The following is a 13,605-nucleotide window of genomic DNA, read 5'->3' as shown; positions in this document are numbered from 1 at the left end:
GATGTATACTGTAGCAGCTACATTCATTTCTGAATGAGACTGCTACAGTATACATTGGCATCCCTTTTTTGACATGACAACGGACACCTATACTGCAGAAATGCAGTATGAATGGGGACTATCACCCCCCCCCCCCCAACAAAATCAGTTTTTTCAAGATTTTTTTTTTTAATGCTCAGTGATGGATTTATTGGCCATGAGTGGGTGCTTATTCCCACAGCATGGCGGATATATTCGTTAGGAACTTTAACTGTCACAGACAGCCACACGTCACTGCTAGCTGACCAAGGACTGATCAGAGCGGTCCCTAGTCCAGCCAATACACTTGTTGGGGTGCGGTATTGTTCTGCCAGCTCTGATCCTTTGCTGGCATGGAGTGGGGTCTTTAATTCATATTATGATGCCCAGAAAGCCAAAGGGGGCTTCTCTCCTGGGTTGCCTACCAGGGAGTCAGGAAACCAGATATGGCCTAAGTAGGGGTACTGCCCAGCCTGGGACAAACGGGGTGATAAAATATGGGTGCATTTCCTCCATTTCAAAATCGACTTACCAAATTGATGTCCCACAAATAATTTGTGGGGGGAAAAAAGCCAAATGCTATTTTTTTCCACTGACTTTGAAATAATTCTAGCCACACAATAAGGGCTCAACATACTCACTTTTGCCCTAGGTGAATACTTTAGTGAATACTCACTTCTGGGGGTGCGGTATTGTTCTGACAGCTTTTCAGATGCAATGTACAAAAAAATATGTCCCACAAATGATGCTTTTGTGGAAAAAAAGAGAAAATTAAAATTTTTCCACTGAATTTGTAACCATAACACAAAAAGGACTCAAAGTAATCACTTTTGGTCTAGGTGAATACTTTAGGGGGTGTAGTTTCCAAAATGGGGTCACTTGTGGGGGTTCTATATGGTTCTGGCAGCGAAAACCTTTTGCAGGCATGAAGTGCGGCCTATAATCCATTCGGCCTAAAATGATGCCCTGAAAGCCAAATGGCGCTCCTCTCCTTCTGGGTCCTACCACGCGGCCAAGGAAACAAATATGGCCTAAGCGGGGGAATTTCCAAATACGGGCCAAGCAGCTCAATAAAATATAGGGTGCACTTCTTTCAATATCAGAAGCGATGTACAAAATAAATGTCCCACAAATGATGCATTTGTGAAAAAAAAGTTCGAATTTTTAACACTGACTTTGTAATAATTCCTGCCAAAAAACTATGGTGTTAAAATACTCACTGTACCCCCTAGGGAATACCTTGAGGGGTCTAGTTTTTAAAATGGGGTAATTTGGGGGTATGTTCAAAGTTCTGCAAACCTTGCAAAGCACAGAAAAAAATATGTACTTTTCAAATTTTCTAAATTTTTAAAATTTCAAGTTAAATTGTTAGGCTTCTAATTAATTTAAAATGTTAAAGGGATATTCCAGAAAAAAACTTTTTTTATATATATCAACTGGTTCCAGAAAGTTAAACAGATTTGTAAATTACTTCTATTAAAAAATCTTAATCCTTTCAGTACTTATGAGCTTCTGAAGTTAAGGTTGTTCTTTTCTGTCTAAATCCTCTCTGATGACACCTGTCTCGGGAAACGCCCAGTTTAGAAGAGGTTTGCTATGGAAATTTGCTTCTAAACTGGGCGTTTCCCGAGACAGGTGTCATCAGTGAGGATTTAGACAGAAAAGAACAACCTTAACTTCAGAAGCTCATAAGTACTGAAAGGATTAAGATTGTTTAATAGAAGTAATTTACAAATCTGTTTAACTTTCTGGAGCCAGTTGATATATAAAAAAAAGTTTTTTCCTGGATAACCCCTTTAATTAAAAACAAAATAAATTATTTCAAAATAAAGTAGACATCTGAAAGTATAAGTTTCATAAACTATTTGGTCAGGAAGTATAAATATATGCAACCTATTAGTGTTAAAATAGCAAAAAATCTAAATTTTTTACATTTCAGGATTTACATTGTAAAAAAACTACAAATTATATCAGCTTCCTTTTACTATGTACATGAAGGACAACTTGTGACAAAAAAAAATAAAATCAGAATTATTGTGATTGACAAAACGTTACCAGAGTTGTTCTCTAATAAAGTCAGACATCCCCGATTTGAAAAAGCAGGCCTGGTCTTTCAGGGGCGTACAGGTTTACTTGTATTTGTCCTTAAGGTGATAATAGGCAAATCCTTGCAAATTTCTTGAAAAGGAAAAACTAAAATATTACATTGACATGAGTATTGAGACCCTTTTACTCAGTAATAAGTTGAAGCTCCAGTATTCCTAGGTTTAATGCCGCAAGATTTGCACCCATGAATTTCTGCCATTCTTCTCTCCCGATTCTGCCAAGCCCCGTCAGGTTGGATGGGGACCTAGGAGGAAGCACTTTAAGGTCTCTTCAGAGATATTCCATTGGGTTCAAGTCATGGTTCTGGCTTGGCCACTCAAGGACATTAACAAAGTTATAACCAAGCCACTTCCGTCTTGTCTTGGCTGTGTGCTTAGGGTCATTGTCCTGTTGTAAGCTGAACCTTTGGCCCAGTCTGAGGTCCAAAGACCTCTGGATCAGGTTTTCATTAAGAATATCTCTGTACATTGCTCTTGCATTCATCTTTACCTCAACCCTGATCAGTCTTCCTTTCCTAGCTGCTAAAAACAGCATAATGTCACCACTGCCACCACTATGCTTTACTGTGGAGATGGACAGGGGATGAACTTTGCCTGGTTTCCTTTAGACATGACACTTGAGGTTCAGTTCAAAAGGTCAATATTGTTTTTTTTTTTTTTTTGCTAACTTTAGGTGGAGTTTTATGTGTCTTTTACTGAGAAGGAGGTTCTTTCTGGCCTCTCTACCATAAAGTCCAGAATGGTGGAGGTATGAGTGACCTTCTGGAAGTTTCTCCTTTCTACACACAGAACCTTTAGAGCTCAGCCAAAATGACCATGGGGTTTTCTTCCCCATTACTTAATTTGGTGGGGTGGCAAACTCTAAGAAGAGTCTTGGTTATTCCAACCTTCCTCCATTTAAGAATTATGGAGGCCTATATGCTCTTGGAAACTTTCATTAAACCAAATGTTTTTGTTCCCCTCTCTAGATCTGTGCCTCTGCAAAATCAGTTCATTCCACCTTAAAGCTTGATTTTTGCTCTGATATGTGTTGTCAGCAATTAGATCTTATATAGACAGTATTGTGACTTTACTCATTGGGGGCGATTCATCAAAACCTGTCCAGAGGAGATGTTGCCCAGTTGCTTATAGCAACCAATCAGCTCGCTTCTTTCATTTTTAACAAGGCTTCTGCAAAATGAAAGAAGCAGTCTGATTTGTTGCTATGGGCAACTTTTCCTCAGTGCAGGTTTGGAAAAATCTCCCCCATTATGTCCAGTTAACTGATATTACATGTGATTAAGGCATAAAGAAATCTAAAGGATGAAGAGAATTAGGAGGGGCCAAGAACTAAATTGCAAGTGGCATGACAAATGGTCTGAATACTTATGTGCAGGCAACATTTTAGTTTTTTTTAAACTTTTAGTACATCTTCTTCAATATTTGTATCCATGTAGAATATTATTTGCACTGATGCAGAAATGTAGAAAATGGAATTCTGTTTTAACTTACCTTACTGCCTAAACCACAAGCAGGTCTGAACGGGAAACAGCTCTGGGGTCAGCACACCCTCCATTTATCTCTATGGGAGAACCAAAGATACACAAGCGCTGTATTTGTGTATCTCTGTCTCTCCTATAGAGATGAATGAAGGGTGCCTGCTGGCCTCTGACCCAATGTAGGACTAGGCAGCATGGGCCCACAGGAGTTATTTGGGTCTCTTTGTTGTTTGGGTAGGGGAATAGATCTGTCAATGAAGGCTGGTAGGGTCAGGAGAAGCCGCCAAGTACCACTCAGATGACTTGTGGTTAAGGTAAAATAAAAGTAATGGCAGGCAGCCTTTAAAGGTGTCAAATGGCAAACCCTTTTTAAACTTATAATTTTAATTTAGCTATTCAATAAAAGTAAGAACTATCAGCATTTATAATAGTAGGACATGTATGCATATTGGTTAGTACTTCAGGCTACTTTAGAAGCATCCCACCATTTCACCATTAACCTTGACATCATCCAGTCAATGTAATATGTCATAGATGCATATGAGAGGATCACTTGGGTGAAATCTGCCATGTAGGACTATCACTGATTTGGAGAATGGAAGAGCTCCATAGGGAGTTTAAACTCTTGTCACCGCTCAGTGATTTCTGTTACTGGAAATCTGACACATCATTCTAAGCAAACTGTTATTGATCTGAATGGACATTTTCTTACAACGTTATGGCAGATTTCCAGTTATAGAAATCACCAAGCTTTGTCAAAGAGGGGTTTGTTCTGGAAATCAGACTTCCCCAATTTACTTTTCATGTGTTGTTATGACAAATGATTTGACTGTCTTTCCCACTTAAAAGATACGATGACTAGAGATGGAATGTCACCACTGGTCACAATGGCTTGGGACATGATACATAATGGATGTCCCTTTATTATGCAGTTTTTATTCCAAAGAGGGGGATAGAAGGACAGTATTACTGTATATGTTTTTTATTTTATTTTATTTATGTATGGGGTACTACTTTAGGAGGTATGAGATAAACATGAATAATGTTTCAGGCAAATACTACATAAAAAAAACAAAAAAAATGAACTTGCATACTAGTATGTATACAGGAAAATCTAGCATGTATGTCAGTCAAGAAAATGGACTAGTTTAGATTAAAATTGTATCCACGCCTAATAGATCAAAATCCTATTGAGGTGCTATGTAAGGACTAGAAGAATAAAACAACAGTATGAGGTTTCAGCTTGGATTTACACCTATTGAACCTCTTGTAGCCTTTTGTCAGCTCTGCCATGTGATGATAGCTTTTATATTGAGAATCAGAGAGGTACAGGTATAGCAAGCTTCACATGACAGGTCCAGGATTGTATTTTGCAAAGCAAATAGATTTAGGTACCATGGAAGAGCTAGAATCCGTCAAAGAGGCATTAAAAAAAGGAGCAAGAACAATATTTCATGACAAAAGAAAGCTTGACAAGGTAAAGTAAACAAAGAGATGGATGGGGTTAAGGTTTCACAGCAGAAATGTAAGGTACTGGCAAGCAGAGGACAAGTTTATCTTAGGTACCGTCCTCTCTCCCAGACGATACAGTAATGAACAGACAGGCTATTTAAGCCTCTGTCAGAGACTACCAGACATTATCTTCTTCATCTTAACAGATACAATGACATTTTTCATTATCAGCCTCGCTTTGTGTTCCAGTTTTGCAGTATAATCCAAATTATGCACAGTAAAAGCACTCTTACAGAAGCAAAGCAATAAACACAACTTGTCTTTGTCTATAGGATGGAACCCTGGCATTGCCAACATTGCCGTCACTGGCACATAGGTGGCACCTGTAATTGTCATTGTCCTATATACTAATGAAGGAGGGCGAACTGCAACATTTATGCACTACTACGGTAATCTTACCCTATAACAAAAAAAAACAGCTGACCCATTCTGAAATCGTACTAAGCTGAATCGATGACAGTCATTGTTAAATCTATGCAGAGGTATTTCAAAATGAGACCAATGATCTTGATGTGAAAAGTATGATATACCTAGGCAGTAAAAACATATTAAATAAAAAAAAAAATATCCTAATAAAATGTAAGAGGTAATATTTGTGTCAGGGTAAAATGTGAGGATTTCTACACACAAGGGGGAGCTGTTTATTAAAGTCCAGGAATTCACAGATAAGGATAGGACAGTTGCAGCGGCAAAAGCCTGGCAGGTGTAACAGTGAAAAATTGCCTTAGATATGGGCTTCTTTGATGGACTATATATGGTAGGAGGAGTATCATAAATACATCAATTCAGGTCATTGCACATAAGTGTAATGTGGAATGACACAGCAATCTAGAAGGCTTTGCATGGCAGTGTTGTCACCCTGGGGTGCTGGAGGTCACCTGCTATTAGTACAGGACATACAGGCATATAGTATGTTTACACACCATTTATATTCTATTTTAAATGATATCACATCTATCTTTCTATATATCTATCTATCTATCTATCTATCTATCTATATAGATAGATGTATCTCATATCTATCTACCTATTTCATATCTATCTCTCTATCTATTGTCAAACATGTCAATTATAGTTATTATGTAAATCAAGTACATATATTTATTAAACACAGCCTGAATGTATGTACTTGTAATCCTAATGTACATAGCAATTGTAAGTAATACTTTTTTATAACCCTACAGTATAATAATAATAATACTAATTATTATTATTATTATTATTATTATTATTGTTTATGTGTTGTAGAATATGTTCATAAAACTTTGCCCCACAGCTTCAATCCGATATAACCACATAAACAGTTATGAAAAGTCAAACTCACATCTTTTTTTCAGTCTTTGTAAAAGAAAATGCCTTCTATTAATATCTATAAATTCTACACTTTTTCTGGTTCTCTACAAGGCTTAACACTGCTTGGCACATCCATGTGTATCAGCTTCAATATCTGGTTCCATCACTATGGGCCTCTTATACCAAGCTCGGAATTGCCTCATCTTTGAACTGTGTATATCTACAACACTCACTCCTAAATCTCTCTCTCATCTCTCTGCAACTCTGGCCTTCAACTTCTCACAACCCATCAGAAGCTTTCCTCTGAATTCTAGGTATTAACAGACTTCTAGAAACAAGCTGTTTCCTTACAACATGTTACAGATATAGAAGTTCATTGATGGGCATCATCTTACACTGTACTTCAGTGGCTTATGACTAGAGTGCATGCTCTTCAGAATACATTGGATACATTGGATTGAATTGCATATGCAAGTATGTACACTTATATTTACATAACATGTCTGAAGCAAAAGAGTTAATAACCACTGTCATAATATATCGTACTAAACTATAATATTCCAATATTTAATCAATAATAAAGACCATGAAGTCCAATATACAGAAACATTTGGGAGATAGATGGATAGATAGATAGATATGAGATAGATGATAGATAGATAGATAGATTGCTAATAAAAAGATAGATAAATAGATAAATAGATAGATAGATATGATGCTCATAAATAGTAAACAGAAAGACAGATAGATAAATGTCAGATAAATAATAAATAGATCTTTAGATGTTGGGTAAATAGATAGATAGATTAATAGATAATATAGATAGATCAATAGATAATAGATATTACATAAATATGAGATAGATAGATAGATAGACGATAGATAGATAGATAGATAGATAGATAGATAGATAGACGATAGATAGATAGATAGATAGATAGATAGACGATAGATAGATAGAAGATAGATAGATAGATAGATAGGAGATAGATAGATAGATATGAGATAGATAGGAGATAGATAGATAGATAGATAAATAGATAGAAAGATAGATATTACTCTTTAACTTGTAATGAAGTATACATATATCCTATTCTCCTTGTATTCCTGACCTGCTGATACACCCATCTTAAAAAATATAAAAGCATCTCTACATAGCTTCACAGATTCAATAAACTTCTCCTTAGATACTTATGGGTTTAAGCCAGAAGGAAAAACGCATAACCTTAAAAATCATAAAGCCTATGGTAGTAATCTAAGGTAAACTGTATTTTCGGAGGGAGGAATACTGGCCATACTGTGTTTTGTCACCAGGAAGTAATTATGCCATCTTGTGCCAATAGTCAAGTGCTAGATACAGTAAATAGCTGTCATTGTTGAGATATGCAGCTTCCCTACTGGCTTGCTCTGTTAAGATACTAAGAGTTCAGTCAATTAGAAATCATTCATGCACCATTGAGCAATGATTTTCCATACTGCTGTGAAACTCAGCCCTAGGATCCTAAATATCCTACGCAAAATATACCCATTGTTTCCCAACTCCTCCACTACCACCCACTTCCCAGGCATGCCAATTACTCAGTAGCCATACACTGTAAAATATCAGGGCTACAGACAATGACAATAAGGGGTGGATTTTAAGTACTGTCCCGGTACTCTAGAAAGAACAACTTTGTCTGTGCTCATAAGGCACAACAGGTGCAATTAACCCTATCCCAGCCAATGGAAAGAACAGCATCTTCTTACATATGGATGGATAAAAGGTAAATCATGGCTATAAGAGTGGACACAGACATACCTGCGATTCACATTTACACCACCCAGGACAATACATTCATTGTTCAGAGATCAAGAAGACAATAGGAAATGGTATTCTATACTAGGCTTATAGAAATTCATGCAATGTGCAGAATGCTGTTTGCCATTTCACATCCAAAGAGTGAAAACATTTCAAGGATAATATTAGTAATCAGACAGCACATACAATATGAATCATTACTTCCTTGAATGACACCCTGTAATTCATTGAAATGAGAGATATCAATATCATGTATACCCTGCTGAGTAAATGCCACCACTGAGATAAGGCAAAACACTTAACAATACAAAATAAAAACCATCATAGTAATGAGAAATCAATGGGCATAGTATGCTAGTATTTTTATTACCATTACATTATAAAGACTTAGAGGCATAATGCATTTGGAGACTCAACACTGACATGATAAGTGACTAATGAGCATAAATATATATATATATATATATATATATATATATATATATATATATATATATGTAAATATAGTTAACCTCAGTCATATATTGGAAGGTTATAGAGATCACAAAGCACAAAGATATTGCTATTAATGCCAACAAACAATTAATGACACATTAGAAAACCTACTGACACACTGTGCACATACTGTATATAACATGCATTAATATCAAGTTAATAGACTGTGGTCTCCAGTTCTATAAATATTGATTTTATTTATTAATATGAATCCATGGTTTTGTCATTTAACATGCAAACACCTGCACAGTCTCGTAGATGCATGACTTCACTCTTAGAACAAACATGCCTTATTGAGAGAAAAGGTAAATCACTACAGTATCTCACACAAAGAGCACTTTGTCATTCATTGACTAGGCTTGTGCATGGCTGAAGCCAGCCCTCTGGTGGCAGTACCTACCTTGCTCTGCAGAGAGGTACCAGGGCAGAGTGAGGCAGATGAGGCAGGTGAGGGTGCTGCAGAGCCCCATGCTGTGTGGACTGTAGATACCCAGAGATGCTGATACTGATGCTGCTCCTGCTGCTGTTTGTAGCTCCCAGTTTGGATTCAGGCTGCTCCATAATAGGAATAGGAAGGCGGATCAGAGCCTAGAGCACAGGCCAATGAGAGGGCGGACAGGGAGGGAGCACACACGTGTTGGGTTTTTATGAGGAAGGGGGGTGTTGAAGCTGCAGAGTGAGCAGAGAATGGAAATTTGGACACATTAGAGAAAAGACGTGATCAAGCCCAGACCGAATGCAATGGGAGGACGTGCATTAAGCATGTTTTTATGAGTGCATTGTTCGATATAGCGTTTAGTGACAAGCTCTGCTATATCATATATATTGAGTTTGTCATTTTGCACAGCTCAGCATGTGCTCTGTGCTTTACATTGTACTGCAGGTAAACAAACTGTGTCATTTTATGTCAGTGAGATGCACAAAGTAACAGATGATATTAACTTTACTACTCATGTAGTTAAAAGATAAAGACGGCAACGAAAACAGGTTTATTTAGAATATACCGGGGATTTATTTACAAACATCAAAAAGACATTGGGATGACAAGTTCTTATAGATATTATAACTGGAGATTGCACTGTACTAGAAAGTAGTAACATTCTATTATTGTCTTCTGATTCTATTTATATACAGTGTAGCACATTTACAATATAACTGGAATAATTTGATGAATCAATTGAAGACAGAACAAATAGGAGATAAAACAAAAAAAAATTATAAGATAAGACGCCAAAATGTACAATTGGTGAATAACTTTCATAAGGCTTTCCTACCAATCTATCACATATGCCACCACTGTAAGATTGGCAGACCCCCACCAATCTTACCACTGGGACCCCCACCTCTGGGACCTCTACCAGTCCCAATACAACCTAGAGAAATTGCACTGCAGCTCCATATAATTTCAGCAGCATTTTCTTTCTTTAGGTTCTGCATGTCCAATCTTAATCTATTGTATATCAGTATTAGGGTGCATTCCCTCGTGCCGTATTTTGCTGCGTATTTGCTGCTGCATATTTTATTTTCCCGTTGAAGTCAATGGGTAGGAAAATACGCAGCAGCAAATACGCAGCAAAATACGCCACGTGGGAATCAATATTAATAGTGAAAAAGGGTTGTAGAGTTCCAGAATTGTTTTAAAAGACCTGAGCTTGTTCCTTCATCTCTTCAACTCACATTGTGCCTATGCTTACCTAACACACTAGCTACTTATTCATAGGTAGATATATGTTGTCATTCTCATGTGTATGAAGGTAAAAAGGGTAAGAGTATACAATTTAGCTTATCTATGGACATGGATGTCCATCTTCTTACTAAAATTACTGTAACTAAAGGTCATTTTTACACAGGGGCTGGGATCAGAGGGAATTGATAGTTTACCCAATGTCTGTTTTATGTATATGACCACATTTTCACTAAGAAAGCGATGGGTTCAGGCTTTAATTTCCAATTTTATCTACATTCTGTCAAGAGAGAGTTTGTGCCTTTTAGTAGATGTGAAGGTTAAAAGGTGTAAATGCTTATATTCATCTCAAGAGACCTACAGTATATATGGAGAAAAATCTGTTACTTTGGATGAAGAAGGAAATGACATTTAGAAAGAGAGCAAGCTTTGGTTAGGCTACTTTCCACAGCAAATCTGATCCATAATGTACAGCGAAATTCTTTCTGCAGAATCCACTCAGAAATGTATTACTGTCTATGGAGATGTTCATTTCCGATCGGTCCTCGAGCCGGTGTAATAAAAAAAACTGTGTCCCTGTAGCGGAATGTGACCCTCCGCACAGGGACACACTTTTCTGCTTTACAGCCATCTCCCTCTCACTCTCTAACCCCTAAACCTAATCCTAACCCCTAAACTCTAATGTTAACTCCTACTCTTAATCCTAACCCCTAAATCTAACCCCTAATCCTAACCCTTAACCCTAATCCTAACCCTAATCCATAGCCATAATCCCCCTAATCCTGACCCTTACCCTAATCCTAACCCTTACCCATAATCCTAATCCCGAACCCTATCCCCTAATCCTTACCCCTAATCCAAACCCTAACCCTTACCCCTAATCCTAACCTCTAACTCTAATCCTAACCCCTAATCCTAACCCCTAACAGCGATCAGCACTGAGAAGGGCTGAGAGTGCTGAGCTCAGGAGATCAGGTCACATTCGGCTACATGTCAGTTTTTATCTTATCACCGGCATGGCACAGGGCACCTTCGGTAATGCTCTGTCTTGGAATCCGCAATGTGTACCTAGTTTTAAAGGAATATGGGGGTCTTTTGGGACACTTGGGACTTCTTTTTTTCCCCTTGTGTGAGGCACTAGTGTGCACCCCATGCAGCTAGTGGACATTTATCAAGATGCCCACGCCTTTTGATATATATGTGTCAGTCAGCCAGGAGAAGCTGCCAACACCTGGTCATGACTATTGCGCAAAACTGTGCGACTTTTGCAGAAATCAGTACTTAAATGTACGCCTAGGAAACCACGCCCATAAAATGTCCTCTGGAGTTGCCTGAAAAGAAAGCTATATACACCAGCAAGCCCCATGATATATGCAGTGAATGTTGTGTGACACAACTTTTAAAAGATATTGGTCAAATAGGGCCCCTTAAATGACCCCTGTGTCTCTACCAAATAGCTTAATTAGTTCTGGGCTGATCAAGCCTAAGGGCAAGAGGAAAGAAAATACCTTTTTTCAGATAAACCCTGTCAAAAGTGTTTCACAGGTGACATTTTCTACAGAATTTTTTTATTGCAGACCTTGCAAAAACACATCCAATACTGTGTTCTTTGCTAAATACTATTATTTTCTGCACAACCTTTAAATGACTGGTCTACACTTTTATTTATCTTTTCCACCTGGATTCCTGTTACCTTCAGACTTCTAGGAATAAGCAAAATACAGACGTGTCAAGGCAAAATAAATACCAAGCAATTTGGTATTGGATGCATGGACTTGAGATAGAAGGTATCCTTAAAGAGGACCCGTGACCTCCCCTGATCTAGTGGTTCCCATGAAATAATTGTGAAACATCTTTTTTGTAGCTGTGTGCTCTACCATTTTGCTATTATTCTTACTAGGAATGTATTGCCAAATAGGCAACTAGGCATTCCTATTTGAGGTGATGTCCCTTCACTGTCTGACCCTATCCAAACAAAGCTGACAGTAAGAATACAGACATTCCACAGACAGCAGAGCGCCGACAGAACATGCCGGGCTAGGACCACTTGGAAATGCAACGTCTCTTAGACGGCAATGCATTTCTGAGCAGAATCCACAAAAATGCTGAACAAGTGAAGTGTTTTTGCGGATGCTGGAATTAGGATTTCTGCGGTAGATGTTGTTGCCACAGAAATTCTGCCATGTTAACAGAGCAGGAAAATCCAATTAAAACCAATGGGACTCTGCTGCTGCCATGTGACCATGCCCTAGTTAACAGCCAGTTGGCTATTTATCTGTAAAGTTGTAGAAAAGTTGTAGGTTATTGTCTTATAAATTAATTTATTATTTATCCTGCATGCTGAATGCCATAAATGAGAGCAAAAAGCAATAAACAATTCCAGAGTTACTGTTTTTCGTTACCTTGCCTCCAAAAAAGTAAAATAAAAAATTAAGAGATAAAACATACCCCAAAAATGGTAATAAAATCTAATTATTTTTTACTCATACTTTCACAAAAAATTTCATAAAAATAGTTTGAAATGTGTACTCCAAAATGATACCAATCTAAACTCAAAGCTCCAGCAAAAAGCAAAACCTTAAAGGGGTTCTCCGGTGCTTAGACATCTTATCCCCTATCCAAAGGATAGGGGATAAGATGCCTGATCGCGGGAGTCCCGCCGCTGGGGACCCCCGGGATCTTGCATGCGGCACCCCGTTTGTAATCAGTCCCCGGAGCGTGTTCGCTCCGGGTCTGATTACGGACAACCACCGGGCCGGCGGCGTGTGACGTCACGCCTCCGCCCCCGTGTGACGTCACGCTCTGACCCTCAATGCAAGCCTACGGGAGGGGGCGTGATAGCTGTCAAGCCCCCTCCCATAGGCTTGCATTGAGGGGCGGAGCGTGATGTCGCACGGGGGCAGAGGCGTGACGTCACACGCCGCCGGCCCGGTGGTCGTCCGTAATCAGACCCGGAGCAAACACGCTCCGGGGACTGATTACAAACGGGGTGCCGCGTGCAAGATCCCGGGGGTCCCCAGCGACGGGACTCCCGCGATCAGGCATCTTATCCCCTATCCTTTGGATAGGGGATAAGATGTGTAAGGACCGGAGAACCCCTTTAAACAGCTCCAATGACAGAAAAATGAGTAAAACATATGGCTGCCTCAATATATTGACACAGAAACTATTTTTTTTTACAATTTTCCCAAGATTACAATGAATCACATATCCACAGACAAA

General features: G+C 38.5%; 1 protein-coding gene across 2 annotated transcripts in view; it reads right to left on the bottom strand.

Annotated features, from left to right (window-relative positions):
- The window catches only part of EPHA10 (EPH receptor A10), a 691,916-nt gene extending 682,683 nt beyond the window's left edge, over positions 1-9,233 (bottom strand). For both annotated transcript variants that reach the window (XM_056557121.1, XM_056557122.1), the window contains exon 1: positions 9,100-9,233. In XM_056557121.1, coding sequence (XP_056413096.1) covers positions 9,100-9,169 — 70 coding nt within the window. In that variant the 5' untranslated portion in view covers positions 9,170-9,233. The remainder of the gene's footprint in view (positions 1-9,099) is intronic.
- Between the last annotated feature and the right edge of the window lie 4,372 nt (positions 9,234-13,605).

This window comes from Hyla sarda, chromosome 2, assembly GCF_029499605.1.
Source record: "Hyla sarda isolate aHylSar1 chromosome 2, aHylSar1.hap1, whole genome shotgun sequence".
Classification (NCBI taxonomy): Eukaryota; Metazoa; Chordata; class Amphibia; order Anura; family Hylidae; genus Hyla; species Hyla sarda.
The sequence above is the reverse complement of the archived record's forward strand: the minus strand, read 5'-3'. Positions and strand labels throughout refer to the sequence as shown.